Source organism: Rhinoderma darwinii, chromosome 1 (assembly GCF_050947455.1).
Source record: "Rhinoderma darwinii isolate aRhiDar2 chromosome 1, aRhiDar2.hap1, whole genome shotgun sequence".
Lineage (NCBI taxonomy): Eukaryota > Metazoa > Chordata > Amphibia > Anura > Rhinodermatidae > Rhinoderma > Rhinoderma darwinii.
Window position 1 is genome coordinate 449,935,813 of NC_134687.1, and position 19,652 is coordinate 449,955,464.

The window sequence follows — 19,652 nt, forward strand, 5'->3', positions numbered from 1 at the left end:
AAATGGACCTGGTCTACGATTGTAACATGATTTCATGCGTACACATTTCTGTAGTCGCTTGTGAATTTCAGAGAGCGCTAATTCGGAGAGTAATATTCATTTTTGTACATTTCTATTGTCATATCACAAAATGAATTTGTCCGAAACGGAAAGGATCACATTACTGATGATGAGAGGGTATGGCGAAGAAAAAAAGTTTACGAGTGGCACAAGAAAAAAGACATTGAGTTGAATGCACAATATGCTTGTGGTTGGAAAGTTCTGCTTGATTGAGGACTGGCAATACTTATGGAGACATGCAGCAAATGCCCAGATAAGAGAGAAGTACAACAGTGATATACATCTCATTATGGCTGACCTATAATGGGTTAAGCCTGCGATGATTCCAAGAATGTACAATGAACAGAAAACCAATTTCTATAGACTTTTTAGGTATGGTCTGTGCGGTTAATACAGAACACTGAATGCGCTCATTAACCCCTTCGAGTCTACAATCTAGTTTTATGGCTGAATGCTTTTAATAGCCCACTGTGATTCGCCAGACCAGGCTGTCATTGTAGCAATCAAATGTAAGTGCCATATTACTAAATTCAGAAAAAGATTTAACTCCTTCCTATAAAAAAAAAAGTTCGCACCGGCCAGTGCAGCACACTCTTAGGCCTGGTTTACATGAGCGTGTGCGTTTTGCGCACGCAAAAAACGCGGCGTTTTGCGTGCGCAAATGGCACTTAACAGCTCTGTGCGTCATCAGTGTATGATGCGCGGCTGCGAGATTTTCGCGCAGCCGCCATCATTATGACACTCCGTTTGGATGTTTGTAAACAGAAAAGCACGTGGTGCTTTTCTGCTTACATTCAGAGTTTGACAGCTGTTGCGCGAATCACGCTGTTCGCACGGAAGTGCTTCCGAGTGACCTGCGTGATTTTCACGCACCCTTTGACTTCAATGGGTGCGTGATGCTCAAACAGCGCACAAATATAGGACATGTCGCGAGTTTTTTTTCAGCGGACTCACGCTGAGCAAAACTCACAGACTGTCTGCACTGCCCCCATAGATTTACATAGGTCCGTACGACACGCGTAAAAAGCACGCGCGTCGCACGGACGTATATCACGCTCGTGTAAACGAGGCCTTAGTATGCGATAAAAATGGATGCCCACATCAAGCAGAATGGAGGTTTCCCACATCTACAAAAATAATCCTTGTCCTCCATTTTTGCCCTGTTTCTATTAGCTCTTAGGCCTCATGCACACGACCGTAGCCGTGTGCACGGCCGTGATTGTCGGGTCGGGCGGCTGCGGACTGTCAGCGGACTGTCAGCCGCGGGCCGCCCGCAAATCGTACGACATGCACATGGCCGCCGTCATTGTTTTCAATGAGCCCGGACTGCAGAAGATGTCCGTAATAGGACATGCCCGTTCTTTCTGCGGTGCGGGTTCCCGGGCCATGCACGGACCGTAAAAACTACGGTCGTGTGCATGGCCCCATAGAAAAGAATGGGGCCACAATTCTCCCGTGGATTTTCGGGGGAATTGCGGCCGCAAAAACACGTTCGTGTGCATGGGGCCTTATACTTAACAAATAAATGTTGTACCCGGCTACTTTACACCCATGTACAAATGCCACGTACATGCCAAGTGAGGGGTACATGCTTAGAACCTTAAAATGGACGTTTGTCAGCCCACATCAATCACAAACATATTTGGAATCATTGGGATTAGAGGAATAATCTCTGGTTAATTTTATTGGTTACACCAACTCCATTTTTTCCAATTTGTGTCCATATTTCCCTATATAATGCAGTAAAGAATGCTGCCGTATACGAATGTATCCCAGTCATACTTATGAAAGAACACTTTTTTTTGGCACATGGTTTGCCCATTAAAGGTTTGGGGCCCATACCTATGTCAAGACGGACGCTGATATACGCATCTATCAGAAATTTATGGCATACGCCATAAATGACTAAGATGGGAATAACCCTTTAAACTATATGCGCACATCAGAATATATGTTGAGAGATTTTTTCAGCGCATATGCAAACAGTACACCACAGTCAGGGTGTGAATGAAGCCTAATAGGCTATATTCACACGACAGTGAAAAAGAATGGCCATTAAAAAAATGATCAACTGTCAGTTTTTCATGGCCATTTTGCATCAGTCTATCTCTAAATTTCCATCCATTTCCAGTCCGTTTGTCCGTTTTTAATGGCCGTCTGACATCAGTTTTTCATGGCCGTTAAAAAAAACCTGATGAATTTCATTTGTCAGGTATTTTTTGTCCCAACCCTCTGAAAACACCCAAAGGAAGGTCACATGTTCACCTAGACACTATTTACAGCCTCTCTGTATGTGATGCCACATAACTCCCTGTATATGATGCCACACAGCCTCCCTGCAGAGGATGCCCCACAGCCTCCCTGCAGAGGATGCCCCACAGCCTCCCTGTAGAGGATGCCCCACAGCCTCCCTGTAGAGGATGCCCCACAGCCTCCCTGTAGAGGATGCCCCACAGCCTCCCTGTAGAGGATGCCACACAGCCTCCCTGTAGAGGATGCCCCACAGCCTCCCTGTAGAGGATGCCACACAGCCTCCCTCTATATGATGCCCCACAGCCTCCCTGTAGAGGATGCCACACAGCCTCCCTGTATATGATGCCACACAGCCTCCCTGTAGAGGTCGCCACACACACCTCTCCGGAGAAAGCCCCCCCCTGTAGTAATTTTCTGGGACTGCCTCTGTAAATTCTGGACAGTCCCGGAAAATTCGCTACAGTTGACAACTATGTACAATGCCCCCTGTATTAGCGCCACACTACACTTGTAGTGAGTGCAACAATACCCAACATTTATTAATAAACTTCCAGCTGAATGCCCTACACACTAACCGATGCAGCACCGTCTTCTTCTGGTGTGGTCTCTAAGTCTTCATGGGTTCTGAGTAGGCGGCACGAAGACTATAGACCACACCTGAAGAAGACGGCGCTGCATCGGTGAGTGTGTAGGGCATTCAGCGTCATCGCGCGCCGATAGCCAGCAATAGTTCCCTTGCCTCTTGAATCCCCATGTCACAGATCCGTTTTAAACGGTTGTTACATGTATTGATGGCCGTTAAAAACGGATCCATTGCCTTCTATGAGGTCCGTGTGGCTATTTTTTAACGGCCAACTTCACGGGCCGTTAAAAAAAAACGGCCGTATGTATACACTCATAGAACATCATTGTTCTGGAAACGGCTGTTCAAAAAACGTCCGTCACACGGCCACTTTTAACGGTCGTGTGAATGTAGCCTAACTATAGTGTTTAGTGTATAGAACGCATATCCAACTTGAGCTCTTAAGCTGGTCCTGCACAGCCTAATTTTTATAAAAGCGTGGCCTATAGTTGGGCCATGTGTGAGGACACGTTACGCTCCTCTAGCAACAAGACGCACTTTATATCATACACAGGTTTTTTTTCAAAATGTTGAAAAATCTTTGTATAAGTTACAGATTATTTTCTTTACTCTTACAAAAAGAAAGTATTACGTAGTCCCACTCGAGTCTAGTGAATTTTATAAAAAGTCTTCCCATAAATAATAATGCAGAGAAGTAGACTAGAATTAGGAATTATTATTCGGTTTACACTAAAATATTTAAACTGTAATACTAAAGATCCCAATACAGACATATGCTCCAAAACCCCAGACAAAAATAAATGTACTCTTAATAAAATCTACAACAGAAGGCTTATACTAAAGCCAACATCTCGCAAGCATTTCCAGGGCTGATGAAACACATAAGACTGTGTGGCTGAGTGAGCGCAATTTCTAAGGAACTCGAAACTTCATGCCAAAGAAGCGAGGCAGACTTTCTTTAAAAGGATAGGATTCGATACCAAGTAAGGCTCTGTTCACATCTGCGATCCGTCGGCTGTTCTGTCAGATTTGAGGGCCAGAATAGTGCTGCATGCCATCAAAACAACGGAAAGCGCGACAGACCCCATTATAAGTCATTGGGGTTCGATAGACAATGCAATCAACTACAGCATGATTTGTAGATACATTGAGCCAGTGAATGCTGGGAGACCTGACCAAGCTAGCCTGAAGAATTGTCAATGCAGTTGTGGATGAGAATGGGTAGAATACAGGCTGGATTTATAGTTACAGAACTATTAATGCAGATGAATCAAAATATAAACTATTAGATCCCATGCACACGACCATAAAATTGTCCGCAATTACAGACCCATTCAGTTCTATTGGCCGCGGAAACCCTTCCGTATCGCTACGGATGGGTGTCCGTGCCATAGAAATGTTCCGAAAGTTATGTCCGTCCCATATTTTGTATGAGTGCACGGCCCGAAAACGCGGGCAGCCATGCCCGCATTTACAGGCCGGGATTATGGACGTGGTCGCGTGCATGGGGCCTTAACTGGTGTTTAAAGATGAATAAAAACTTTCATGTAATTTCATAATATTGCAAAAAAATCTATATACATTTCACAATTGACAACGCTTTATAACAATACCCACAATACATATCAATCTGTTTTGTTGTCCACCAGTATAGCTTTGTTTTCCAGTAAAGGAAGAGCTTCCTACGAAAGTCAAAACTCGCTTGACGCACTTGCATTCCTGAGTTGGGCTCAGGTTACAATTAAAGCTGGAGAAACATATGCAAACTTTAGACCCATTAAAAAAACGGTGCCTATTTTAGTAGCTCACGGTCATCTTAGTTATAGAGGCCAACTATCAAGTCTTTCAATGGGGTTACTGGAAAGAAGTGTACAAGCTATAATCGGCTACCAAAACGATAACTCCACCTTATTAATAATCTTCATTCAGGAATTCCAGCCACATATACATATATACTTGTGTGCTTTACGTGACCGTGCTTTTTCCAACAAGACAAGTTCAATACTGGGGGTAAAAGGAGCTCTGTTTATACACCAAATGATAGAACAAATGTATAAAAAGAAAAAGCAATAAAAAAAAAACACAATATTGGAGTCTTCCTACTAATTATAATATATTTGTAATACATAATAAAATTGTATATGGTCTTTTATTAACTTTCCTGTACAGTGTAAAAAGTGAATTGAGACTGTTGAGCCAATATCATTGCGAATACGGTCTAAGGACTATCATTTATGATAAACCTACTGGCATCACAGCTTTCGGTTTCCCGTCTCATGTTGCATATACATCCCATTACCGCATAACTGTGGCCAAGTAGAACCACATGTGGATTTTCACTCTGGCTCCTAGTCAACCAGTCTCCAAAGTTTACCATCTGCTTAACTTCTGGCTCCAGTGCAGCCTGCGATCAAGTCGACAGCAGAGAGATAGATGGGTTGTCACCAGCCATCTTTCAACTCAACCAACGAGACTTCGAAAGTATAATAATAATAATATAATAATAGAAAAGCATGATGATACAGTATTAGCTAAATTACATGAAATTGTGGAAATTTGACAAAATTTTGTAGCCAGTATTCGCACAAATGGGCGACATAGCAATTGAGCCCACTATACATTTGCATTCCGTCCACCAATTTCAATGAGCATAACTTACATTGAAGAAATTAGTCTTGTTCCTCTCGAAGAAGAGCCCCTGCGCCGGCATGTGCTTCAGCTGCTGCCACGGGATACTGCTGCCTAGCAACACGTCTCTGGCCCACTGCAAGTTCTGTGGAGACAACAGGCAGGATGAAGCAGGGATGTGTCTGTGGGTATGCCGCGCCATATCTATCAAAAGGTAAACGAGAAGCGGGGAGGGTCGAATGACTTCTCTCGACACCAAATAGATATAGAATTGGGACTAATAAGGCAACAAGTTTCGGGTAGAAGGTGACTGGCGCGATGCGCTGGACAAATTAGCTTGAATTATTGACGTTTGTATATTAGAACATTAAAAGAAAACTCCCCTGTGAATTCCTCTAAGTCACGTACTTGAAGAATCTTCCCCCGGGAACTGCAGGGGGTGGCAGTGCGGGTGATGCATCACCAACACGCACCACACGCACTTCTGCAGCATCGTGGGTGGCTATGCTCATCTCCACAGGAGAATAGAAGTCCAACGTAGTCACCTGCTGGCTGCAGCGCTTATTGCCAAGCAACAGGCCGGGCTTGTTTTGGTGCTCTATAGCAAACAGAACGCACAAATAAAAATCATTAGGGAGTCAGAAGGTGTCCCTAGTGAGTGTGTCTGGGTTGTCCCAGCATTATGGACTAATGCTTAATCATGTAATGACAAGAAGTTATACAAACTTTCTAATATGCTTTAGGTTACAATTAAGCACCATTTCAAGAACTCTGCTTGCGGTCAGTGAATGGAAACTCCCCTACACCTAAAAGGTTGAAAACCTGCATGGACCTATAATTATATGAAGTCTAGGCAATCCTCTGCAAATGTAGGTAATCTAGGCACTCTCTCTCTGTATCCTGATGTATTAGAATAGGTAAAATAATATACCAGTCCAAACGTGGGCCTCATCCACACTTCATTCACCCATGTATTAACCCGTTAGTGACCGCCAATACACCTTTTCACGGCAGTCACTGCCATACACCTTTTCACGGGCTACGGCGCTGCATCGGAATAAATAAACAGAGCAGGGAGCCGTTAAATCTCCCTGCTCTCAGCTACCAGAGGTAGCCGAGGGCGTCCGTGCTCGAACTTGTGAGATTGATATAAGTATCGATCTCATCCGTTTAACCCCTCAGATGTGGCGCTCAATAGCGAGTGCCGCATCTGAGTTGTTTTGGAGAGAGGGAGGGAGCTCCCTCTCATCCCACTGACACCCGGCGATAAGATCACCGAGTGTCTGTGTCTCTAATAAAGGCCCCCAGGTCTGCCTGTAGTGAATGCCTGCCGGAGGCATGGCCTAGCAGATGCCTGTCCGTTTTAAACGGACAGGCAGTAATACACTGCAATACAAAAATATTGCAGTGTATTATAATAGCGATCGGAGAATCGCATATTGAAGTCCCCTAGTGGGACTAGTAAAAAAAAAAAGTTTAATAAAGGTAATAAAAAAAAGTAAATTTTTTTGAACTCACTTTTTCCCCTTACAAACTGCTTTACTATTAAAAAAACAAAATAAAGTACTCATATTTGGTATCGCCGTGTCTGTAACGACCCCGACTATAAATCTATTACATTATTTAACCCGCACGGTGAACGCCGTAAAAAATGAAATAAAAACTATGGAAAAATCGCTGTTTTCTGTGAATCCTGACTTAAAAAAAATGTAATAAAAAGTGATCAAAAAGTCACATCTACTCCAAAATGGTACCAATAAAAACTACAAGTCGTCCCGCAAAAAATAGCCCTCATACAACCGCATCGGCGAAAAAATAAAAACGTTACGGCTCTTCAAACATGGAGACACAAAAACAAATAATTTTGAAAAAAAAGCGTTTTTACTGTGTAAAAGTAGTAAAACATCCAAAAACTATACACATTTGGTATCATTGCAATCGTAACAACCCGCTGAATAAAGTTATTGTGTTATTTATACCACACGGTAAACAGCGTAGATTTAGGATGCAAAAAAAAGAGTGGCGAAATTTCAGGTTTTTTTCTAATCCCCCCCCCCCCCCAAAAAAAGTTAATAAAAGTTCATCAATAAATAATATGTACCTCAAAATGGTGCTATTAAAAAAATACAACTTGTCCCGCAAAAAACAAGACCTCATACAGCTATGTCGACGCAAAAATAAAAAAAGTTATAGCTCTTGGAATGCGATGATGGAAAAACGTAAAAAATGGCTTGGTCATGAAGGTTGAAAATAGGCTGGTCATTAAGGGGTTAACTCTGTATTCTGTCTGTGTGGGGTAGATGTAACATACAAAGCCAATGTCAATCTTTGGAGCTACTCATACATCTACAATTCTACATGGACGTATTTTCATACCTTATATTTTTTAATAAGCTGCATCCTCGATCGGACGCCGTATCTTGGACGCTATTTTCAGTTGTTTTAGGGAAGAAAAATGGTTTCAATTGTGTCCAAAAAATTGGCATACATGCGGTGCCCCAAATTTGTTCTGTACACTTTACACCTCACTCGACAGATTTAAAAAGTGGCTAGAAAAGGCACATGTCTAAGTTGTAAGATGTGCCAGATTAATGGCGTGCGCCATTCTTTTGACGCAAAATATTGGTGTAGGAGGTGGAGTAAGGAAGAGAACTGAGGAGGAGTAAGTAAGTGTCTAACATGTCTGGCAAGATGCACCAAATTTCTCATACCGTGTGCGCCATTGTGATGAATTTTTAGCAATTTTTGCTTGTCTGGTCTAATTTTAGAATATCTAACCTTAAAGGGGTTTTCCACCTTTTGACAACTGATGACCTACATCAGTACATGATCCGGGCACCGGACGTGCATGCCGGAAGCAGTTAGCTCCGGCCACGGAATAGCAGCCGAGCTGCAGTACTGCAGCGCTGCTTCTATTCAAGTGAATAGGAGCAGACCTGCAGTTCTGCAGCACGGCTGCTATTCTATGTACGGAGCCAACTGCTTCCGGGATCCGTACATAGTATTATGTGCCGCTATTCATCCCAGCAGGCCAGTTAATGCAGCAGTTTTCCGCAGCGGACATTCCGGGCGGAAAACTGCACCACGGTTTGGTGCAGTTTTTCACCCGGAATTCCCTGTGGCGCACATGGTGGATGCGCTGCGTTCTTTTATGCTAAAAAAAAAGGAGGGATGGGAAAGGGAGATAGGTGGATAGGTGGATTATTCCCGATCACTCCGCCAATTTGGATCCTAAGTCAACGAGAGCCCAAATAGAATACAGGATTCAGTGCAAGATACAGCTGCTCTGTATACAGGATACAAAGCAGCTGTATCTCAAAAAGTAAAAATTATTTTTAATAAAATGTATTTAGGAAGTTGCATCAGACACGCTGATATTTTTATGGGAAAAAAAAAACAACTGTCTATGTTAAGGCTATGTTCACACGGGGTCTTTTGCCGAGTTTTTTGACGCGGAAACCGCGTCGCAAAACTCGGCAGAAACGGCCCGAGAACGCCTCCCATTGATTTCAATGGGAGGCGTCGGCGTCTTTTTCCCGCGAGCAGTAAAACTGCCTCGCGGGAAAAAGAAGCGACATGCCCTATCTTCGGGCGCTTCCGCCTCCGACCTCCCATTGACTTCAATGGGAGGCAGGAGAAAGCGTGTTTTCTGCCCGCGGCGCTCAATGGCCGCGGGCGAAAAACGGCGCGATCATTGCTATTCACACGGAGTATTTTGGGGGAGGAATATCTGCCTCAAAATTCCGTTTGGAGCTTTGAGGCAGATATTCCTCCCCCAAAATACTCCGTGTGAACATAGCCTAAAGGTGTACATAGCCTTAGGCTATGTTCACACTGAGTTTTTTGCAGGCGGAATTTCAGCCTCAAAATTCCGTTTGGAAGTTTGAGTCAGATTTTCCTCTCCCTACACGCAGATTTTCGCCCGCGGCCATTGAACGCCGCGAAATACGCTTTCTCTGTCTCCCATTGATGTCAATGGGAGGTCAGAGGCGTAAACGTCCGAAGATAGGGCATGTCCCTTCTTTCTCCCGCGAGATGGTTTTACCGCTCGCTGGAAAAAGACGCCTCCGACTCCCATTGAAATGGAGGCATTTTCGGGCCGTTTTTGATGAGTTTTGCGATGCGGTTTCCGTGTCCAAAAACTCAGTGTGAACATAGCCTTCAAGTTATTTTGACATTCACGGTCATGGTGGACATTTGATGCCAGGAAAATAGATGCCATTGCTCTGGTTGTCTGTACAATGATGACCATCTATATTTACACAGCACCATCATATTCATGGGAAGAAGTGAACTTACAAAAATAACAAACCAGCAGTGACTACAGTTCATGCTACTGAAAATGGAGCCTTATTTTTTTATTTCATGCACCACAGATCTATGAATAAATAAGTTTGTATTTTTTATGTATTGTACATAGGTTATTCTTAATAGCCCATGACAAATTTATTTTAAAGTGCAATACCAAGTCCTCAAGGCTTTTCCAGACATATATTCAGTTTAGTTGGCAGGAAAGAAGATGTGAACACTGCTAGTCTATAAAATTTGCAGTAAATACGATATTTTTGTGGATGGATCCGGCCTACTTTAGTGGCATCCACCAGCAATATAATCTTTACTGAACCTGACGGGCAGTTCGCTGATGTTGACCTTTCTGATCCTTTATTTCCCTTGTGTGACCTATTGTAACGTTCATTTTAGTAGTCCTTTTTTTTTTTTTTCAATATTATATTTTTTAATATTAAATACATTTGATTGTGTATACTTTATATTCTATATGTATATGTTAAAATAAGATAAAAGGAAGACCTAACTAAATCAAGTCCCTGGAATGCATGCATGGCTATTCTGCAACTAAAGGATTAGATTTGTTCAATCTCATCCACTTTGCTGCTACTTTATTCTGCTGCGTTTTTTTCTGTCCGCAATTCCGCTACGTGTGGACAAGCCCTAACAGGCTGAAATCGACGTAATGTCTCAGCGGAATCAACTCTGGCCTCTAGGTGGCACCTATCACCACTGAATTCCAGTTCTCCTTATGAGCAGTGCTGCGCATTCCCACATCTTCCGACCATCTCAGGAAGAGGAGCCGCTAGCCTGGTAATGGATTTCTGTTACCAAAACAAAGAAGTGTCAAATAATAAACTGTGTACAGTATCTTGGCCAAAAGCATTTGTACAGCAAACCACACTGAGCCCACACATAGAAATAACGCCGCATGCCCTAAACAAACACACATGCCAGCTGCCAGCGAAACTGGTGAAGCGTGGAGTAAATCAGGGCTCCTGTATCTTCTCATTTCCTCATTCCAATGGGGTTCAGCAATGCTTACCAGTTTGTTTTTTTTAGCTTAACCCCTTAACGACCAGGCCTTAATGACCAAATCACTTTCTTTCATTTTTTCATCCTCACGTTCCAAGAGCCATAACTTTTATTTTTGGTGGATGTAGCTGTATGCAGGCTTGATTTTTGCGGGGCGAGTTGTACTTTTCAACGACACCATTTTTTGGGTACATAGAATTTAGTTTTCATTTTTTTTAAAGGGAATGCAAAAACACAAAAAACGCAATTTTGGCACGGTTTTTTTTCTTCTTTTTTTTTTTCGTCGTTTACCGTGCGGTAAAAATAACATGTTAACTTTATTCTACAGGTTGGTACGAAGGCAGCGATACCAAATATCAATAGTACTTTTCACGTTTTAGTACAATAAAACATGTCTTACTAAAGAAAGTCACTTTTGTGTCACCAACTTCCAGAGCCATAATATTTTTATTTTTCCGTTGATGTAGCCGTATTAAGGCTTATTTTTTGCAGGATGAGTTGTAGTTTTTATTTACGTGGAAATATCATTTATTAATTAGCTTTTATTTTATTTTTTAAGGAGGAAAGAAAAAAACCCAAAAAAAAACAGCTGTTCCGCCAATGTTTTGTGCACTTTTTTCATACCATACGGTAGAACTAATAAATTAGGATTGCTCTATGGGTCGTTACAACGGCGGCACCGAATTATTTATTTTTTTTCATTTTTATTAAATTTCATTTTGCTTTTTTTTAGTACCACTAAGGGACTTGAAGACGCAATCCTTTGATCGCTTGTATAATTGCTTTGGAAAACTGACAGGCACTCTATTAGGCCAATAGGCAGTTACGGAGAACAGACCTGGGGGTCCTATGTTAGGCCCCCGGCTGCCATGATAACCCATCGGTGCCCTGTGATTGAGTCATGGGGCGGCGATGGGCTGACAGAGGGAGCGCTCTCCTCTGTCCAACGAGTGACGGATCATAAACTAGCACCCGCTCGTGACAGATATATCGGTCGCTTGTCGTTAAAGAGGACTTATCACCTTTCTCTTTAATGATAAAAGCTCTGGTCCTTTAAGAAAGAGAGACCTTCAGTTGAAGTCGAAAGGGGGATTTTATCAAAGGCTTTATGCAGATTTTATGGCATAGAATATTCCCAAATTATGGCACCCGCCATATAATTTGTGACTTTTCACACCTCCCGCAAAAAGTGGACAGGGCGTAGCAGGAGGGGTTGGGGACTCCAGTGACACAACAGATTTACCATCACTTAAGCTAGAAATTGGCATAAATTATGACGCAAATCCACGCCTGCTCACAGCTGGCACAGGGACAGCAAAAACACGCCTCTCAATAGATTTGGCGTATTGTACTCCATTGCAGAAATGACAGTCTTTGTAACTTCTTCCCTATGTCTCATGAGATTTGGATTGCTCTGTGAGATTTCCTGCTTCTGAACTGGGAGAGCCCACTGTGAGGGGGGGTCTGAGTATGTAGCACGTAAACATAGAGGCAAAGATCTCCCGGATCTTCATGCTGGATGTAGTTATATTAGCAGCCATGTAAGCTAGATTCCTGTTTATTATGGAGCAGGAGGTTGAGACTATAGGAAGCAGCAACAGAAGTAAATCCTGTCACAGCTTTCTCCTCAATGTGTGACTACTGTTGGTTCTGTGTGTAAGTATGTAGCGAGAGACTTAGATTAATACCCTTTACAAGCAGCTGCCAGTCCTCCGGCAGATTAACCATTTACAAGCAGCTGTGTCCTCATATTATTTGAACCATTTACAAAACAATAACCAAATAAAAACAATTGGATTGAATAATATCCTCTGAAGCCTTCCGTTTATTCTACTGGTATCTAAGCCAATTGATTGTCCATTCTTCTGCTCAAAGCTCCTCCTGCAACTATAGAACTCTCCATAATACGGAGTATGTGGGGTACGGTCATGCTGTAACTACTGCGGTGGGCAAGCTGGGGTTAAACCTTGCTGTGACTACTAGGAGAGGTTGGCTGGGGGGAGGTTTTGCGAGTGGGAGGCTCACTGTTACTGCTTGTGGAGGGGGATGCCATGATGACTAAGATGACGAGGCTCGCTAGGGAAGGCTGGGGCGCCAACAACTAAGATTTGTCCAAGCCCGAGTTTGACATACAATATCTAAAGGGGAAATCCAGCCACAAGTCATCTTCTAAAAAGTCCTACTTTGAAAAGGAAGGGGCTTTGAGGCTCCATAAATCCTCCAAACCATTTTAGCACTGCTCACAGGTTTCTATCACAACAAAAGTGGCATTGAACAAATGACATTTTTTCTTAGAAAGCTGTGTTTGAGATTATGATAAGGGAAATCTCTAATCAGTGACGAAAGCATTTGGTCATTCTATAGAGAATTATGACCAATTTGTGAACTTAGAACAGGGATCAGCACTCCAGCTGTTGTGAAACTACAACTCCCAGCATGCTTTGACCAAAGGCTTTATTATTCCAGGCAAAGGCTGCCAGGGCATACTGGGAATTGTAGTTTCACAACAGCTGGAGTGCCGAATGCTGCTGACTATAGGATACAGACATATAAACCCGCTACTGCTATTGGCTGAATTTACCCTGTAAATACAGTCCAGTATCAATGTGACCACATAATGCTTAACTTTTATGCCACCCACCAAAAAAGGACTCAAGCATTCTAGACAAATGAGGAATCATAGTATGAATAAAATATTCTAAGCATCTACCTCCAGACAGAGATTTGCTTAGAGTGCCATATTATCTTCTAAAAAAAATGACTGCTTTCTTAAGTCGATACAACAGATTTTTAGATCATTCCATGGCAACATACATCAGTTATGGCATACTTGCTATTCCATGTTACATTTTCTAGCGATTAGCACAAAGGAAACCATACAGTGAGTCATGTGAGATACAATATGCAGAGGTTAATTTATCCAATGCTCCCCCCTTCTCACTGGAACTACTAGTTGATATAATGTGTAGGCAGTAACTATATTAACTCCAGTGCAATGGCTTGACAGACTGTGGGAGGATAGCTGTGCTCTCAGGGGTCTGCCATCCCATATAGAAGATGAATCACTACAAACACACTGCTGCTATGCAAAAGCATTCAAACCGTAAGAACACCAGTCAAAAAAAAAAAATCTGTCATGAGCGGTCATGTGTTGGCTGCTGATAGAACTTCTAATCAGAGATGAAATCAATAAATGATGCCGCCTTCTCAGCATGTCTGGTAGACAGAAAAACAATCCGGGAAAAGCAATCAAACATAGCCGTCTCTTTCTAAATGCGAAAAGCTGCAGTTTTTCTATGTGATATATAATTTATTTGTATGTTCCTTCTGTAAGCCAAGAAACATTTGACTTAAAGAGAAGAAAAACATCCACAAAACTTCCAGACTGGGTTGTTATAAATCACTGGTTTATGGCATGAGGCTATGACCACTTTGTAGCGCTACAACTGGGCCTGGCACCTGATGTACTGACGGCGCACGGACCTGCCAGCATTGGACAAATACTGCTGCCACTATGACCTATATGAGAGTTATGATATGAATCATTAGTATGGATAAATATAGTGTAAACATACAGTCAGTGACCTGGACAAAAAGGGAATTGGATATGTTTGACCGTGTGTAAAATGAAATATATATATATATTTTTTAAAATCCCGAACGCTTCTATTCAGGTTCTAGTGCACTAGCTATACAAAAGCTGCACGTCATTGACGTCTGGGAGTCTACATAGCCAACATGCAGTTATTGCCCCCCACAATAATATCATCACTGAACTATATTGCCCAGCATGCCTAGCAGTTGGCGTTCCGGCTATTGTATAACTACAAGTCTCAGCATACCATGACAGTCTGCAGTTTCCATAGTGTGCTGTGACTTTTGAAACAACCGCAAACCAGTGATATAATTGTATAATATTCATTACGGTTTATAATATATTCGAGGGTTTCCAAAAAGGTGGGTCGCGAGCCACTCACCAATGGCCCCTGGCCCACTGAGATGGTGAAATGTCCGGGTTTTAGACTGTATCTGCGTCCTCAGGACGCAGATACAGTTGAACCCAATGCTGGAGAAGGGAGCGGACGACTCCTTGTTCCAGCATTCACTATATAATACTGGCCGTGGTCGGCTCGGCGCAGGCAGGCCCTATGTAGTGATGTCATCGTGCCAGCTTGTGCCAAGCCGCACACTGCACAAACCAGAAGAGCAGAGAAATCTTGCCATGGACACAGGGCTAGGTGAATAATTATTTTATTAATAGGCACTATGGGGGCATTATACTGGGTGCGGGGGGCGCTATGGAGCAATATACTGCATGGGGGAAGAAATAGGGGCATTATACTGTGTGAGGGGAAGTTATCGGGGCATTCTCCTGTGTGGGGCAGCTATGGGGACGTTATTCTGGGTGGGGGGCAGCTTTAGGGGCATTATACTGTGTAGGTAGTCACTATAGGGGAATTATACTGTGTGGGGACAGATAAAGGTACTGGGCTAATTGTCCTATACCATTTGTAGCCCTGTAGAATGCATCACCATCATTGATGTATTAACAAGCCTTGCGTATACACAGATCCATATATCTTACCTGGTGAGTATGGCTGTGAGTATACAGATAAGCCAACCGGTACAGGCTTTTGTAGTGCTGAGGAAAACGGCTTAGACACAACTTGAAAGAAGTAATGCATTGCTCAATTAACACTTTGCGCTGTTCTTCAGCACCTTCAGGTAGACACTGGGGGTACTCGGACATATCTCCAGTTGAATCAGATTTCCTTTTGGTGTCTCCTAATGTCAAAGGGGGTGGCAAAGGCCTTATAGGTGTGCTGCAGGTAGGAGAGGTCTGTACTTCAGGAGAACCCTTCACCTCCACTGAGCTTGGGGTATCTGGTTGTTCTGTTGGTTCATCTGTTCTTCCTAAATGTTTGGAGGGCACAATTAGAATATTTAATGCCAATTTACTCTACCAATATTTTTTTTTTTAGTTTGGGTACCTTTCTCATCTGCTGCTGGTTGACTATCTCTGTATTGTGATGTGTTGTGAGAATAACTGGACTTCTTTTCCAAGTAAAGTCCTTTGGTGCTGTCTTGCGAGCTGGCTGGCTCAGTGAATGTGTCCTGTGTTGAGCTACAGTCGGAAAGGACAACTGCCATACTGTCCTGGCTGCGTTCTAAGAGAAGGAAAACAAGCCATGAGTTAAGTAGCCAACTCCCAGACACCCCTTCACCAGCAAGCATTAACACTAAGCAGCAAGAGCAAAGGACAAGGGACAGGAAAGGACAATTCAACAAACAGCCTTTCAACATCACCGGCTATTCTCCACACAATGAAGCATTTTCACTTACATTAGGTACAGAGAATTATTACATCCAGTATTACAAGACCTAGATAGACATGGGACATAGATTGTTAGATGATGGACAGAATATTTAGTATTGTGCTCCATGACAAAAGGCAATACTGTATCTATTTACAATCTAGAATACACTACTTTATGTAAAGAGAAGGCTTAAAAGTAGCTACGACATATTAAATGTAACTACTACATATAAATACAACGCACTGCACTTCTTGTTTACTCTTCTGATGGAATCAATGATTTAAAACCTCACAGGATACATGCAATGTATGTAAGAGGAACAGGAAGGTTACTACTGGGATTTCTTACTCTTCTGTTTGCAACAAACATGCAATCTATACTGGTATAGGCAAATCAGTCTGTCTTGACGGAGGGCCTGCATCCCTTTTGAGGTTCTATTGGCCTGATAACGATGGCAAACGTAACAGTGTTGCCGTAATAGTTCTTAAAGAGACTCTGTCACCACATTATAAGTGCCCTATCTCCTACATAAGATCGGCGCCATAATGTAGGTGACAGTAATGCTTTTTATTTTGAAAAACGATCTATTTTAAACCACTTTATGAGCGATTTTTAGCTTTATGCTAATGAGTTACTTAATGCCCAAGTGGGCGTGTTTTACTTTCGACCAAGTGGGCGTTGTACAGAGGAGTGTATGACGCTGACCAATCGGCATCATGCACTCCTCTCCATTCATTTACACTGCACTAGCGATATAGATATATCACTATGTGCAGCCTCATACACACACTATAACATTACTACAGTGTCCTGATAATGAATACACATGACCATCCAGCCTGGACGTCATGTGTACTCAGAATCCTGACACTTCTGAATCTTTTCTGTGAGATTCCAGCAAGGCAAGCATAATCTCGTTTAAAATGACAGGTTACATCGTAATCTCGCGAGTGTTTGTAGCTGCACATAGAGATATAACTATATCGCTAGTGCAGTGTAAATGAATGGAGAGAAGTGTATGACGCTGATTGGTCACTGATTGGTCAGCGTCATACACTCCTCTGTACAACGCCCACTTGGTCTAAAGTAAAACACGCCTACTTGGGTATTAATCAACTCATTAGCATAAAGCTAAAAATCGCTCATAAAGTGGTTTAAAATAGATCGTGTTTCAAAATAAAAAGCATTACTGTCCTGAAGGGAAGGGGAATGAAACACGGATTCCATCTTTGGTGAACCGCTGCCTCAGGCCCTGCACTAGACATACAATAGAGTATTAGTGTTTCCCTTAAAGCTTAAGTCCACCTGGAATAGCATTTTTGAATTTACACACAGAATGCACATAAAAAGTTGCATAACTTTGTAAATACACTGCATTTTGTCTGCATTATAGTTCGGAGCTGAAATCCCAATTCTGCAGGCTTGCGAGTCTGCTGCAGGGGAATTGTATTGCTGGCTGCAGATTCCACTGGTATTAAAGCTTAATGACAGGATTTATGAAGCCGGACCTGCGACGATCAGCTGATCACTGGTCCGGCATCAATTTAAAAAGGGGCGGTCTATGAGATAGCCCTTCTAACAGTAGTAGACCGTAGACACTAACATGTTTGGGCCTTGCAAGCTACGTCTGTTGGTAAGAGATTAATGGCAATGGTTAACTTCTCCACACTGAACTTCAGAATATGTATGCACTTGATTTGTAGGGAAGCCTCACACAATAATTTTATTAGAAGTTTAATTGGTTTTGTTTTCAAAACATAAGAATGTGTATGCAGTGTTACCTGTAATTGCAGGAAGGATTCACCCAGATACCTAAAAATGACAACTGCTGCTGTGCGCAGGGAGGCTATCACTTTCTTACCTCACTGAACAGAGGAGGAATAGAAATGTCATAGCTTGGGCAAAAAGATTTATCCAATGGGTTTCAATTTTGTTATGAATAAAAAAATATTAAATAGAAATACACCTAATTTCTATGTGATAAAGGGATTGTCTGGTCATGGGGCGGTTTTTCATACTAATGATCTATCCACAGAATAGGTCATAAGTATATGACCGGAAGTTTTGCAGCGGTCAGTGTTGGAAGCAGATGACTCCGGTCACAGTACATCGGCAGTGCACGGAGCCAACTGCTTTCAACACTGACCGCTGCAAAACTTCCGGTGCCCGAAGGCAGTCGGAACAGCTGATCGGTGCGGGGTCCAGGTGTCAGACCCCTACTGATCATATACGTACGACCTATTCTGTGGATAGATCAGTATGAAGAACCGCCCCATGCCCAGACTACCCCTTTAACTGTAATCCATCTTTGTGAGCTTTACAGAATGAAAAATAATATGTAAACTGTAAAATACAAATCTGGGTGTAACAGAAATGTGATCCACCTCAAACACAAAAATACAAGTCCTTGTTGAAGACGATTAGGCCATGCTATACACAAAACAGCTACATAAACGTCATATAACTAAATATACATGTATATGATGCTAAATATATCTTATATCACTAAGAACAAGAAGGTGAAGCTTACAAGCAGCAGGTTAAAGCAGGGAGGTAAAGAATGCAAGGTAAGGGACAGCTTTGGGTCCCTTTGTAAAAGATGCACAGCAATATACTCAGGTTTGGAGGAAAACAGAGGCCAAGTCTGCAGGTGACAATTTCCAACAGTACAGAATTGTATTGCCCAGCTCAGCTGCAATTCACACTGTGGTGGTGCTTTTCCATGTCCTAGAATGGCCAACTGAATTCTGGTAAATCCCACCAGATCCAGGCTCTGGAAACTTAAAAACACTGGGGACAAAGATCCATTGCACATAACGCTTGAAATTATAATTAAAATAATATTTGGGAGGTTTAGATGTCTGGAAGTCAATGAATTCTAATAAAGAGACCTTCAGATCACAGTGTATAATGATGTATTAAGTGACATATGCATCTGTTTTTGAAATCTTTCCTAGGCACTTTAGGATCGTTTGAAAACATTTAAGATGTGATATTTTGCAGAAGTGGAAGAGAACTAAAATTGGACTGGGCCAAGCATGAGGACAATCCAATCCGTCAGCATGCATTTCTCCCCCCACCAGCCAGAAGGAAAAGGGGCATTCAGGACAGTAAGAGCCGCCTCCAAACGGGACAGAGTCCACCTTTAGGAAACATAGAATGTGTAAAATTTTACCAGACAGAATTACTATGGGCTAAGAGAAAATAAAGATTTACACATCCGACCTTTCACCCTAACTAACTTCCTTAATACAAGCCTACATTGAAAGCGAATCTATGCTCTACATACACAAATAACGGCAGCTACAGTGAGTCCAGAGAGAAGTCTAGTGCCTAACCTTAATCGCATGTGTTGTTCTAACTAATCTTTTATTTGGTTTTTGCATTTTTAGCTATAAAATGCTAGAAATTAGGAATATAAAATAGTCCCGTTTGGGTTTGGCTTATGCAGCAACAGAAGCCCTTACAAGAAACTTTGCACATCACAT

General features: G+C 42.3%; 1 protein-coding gene across 6 annotated transcripts in view; it reads right to left on the reverse strand.

Moving 5' to 3' along the window:
• CABIN1 (calcineurin binding protein 1) overlaps positions 1–19,652 on the reverse strand; it is a 127,893-nt gene that overhangs the window by 48,285 nt on the left and 59,956 nt on the right. For 5 of the 6 annotated variants that reach the window (XM_075832073.1, XM_075832067.1, XM_075832059.1 and 2 more), the window contains exons 27-29: positions 15,838–16,014; positions 15,432–15,760; positions 5,556–5,669 (exon numbers count right to left, since the gene is read on the reverse strand). In XM_075832073.1, coding sequence (XP_075688188.1) covers positions 5,556–5,669; positions 15,432–15,760; positions 15,838–16,014 — 620 coding nt within the window. The remainder of the gene's footprint in view (positions 1–5,555; positions 5,670–15,431; positions 15,761–15,837; positions 16,015–19,652) is intronic. The other variant, XM_075832077.1, reaches the window with a different exon arrangement.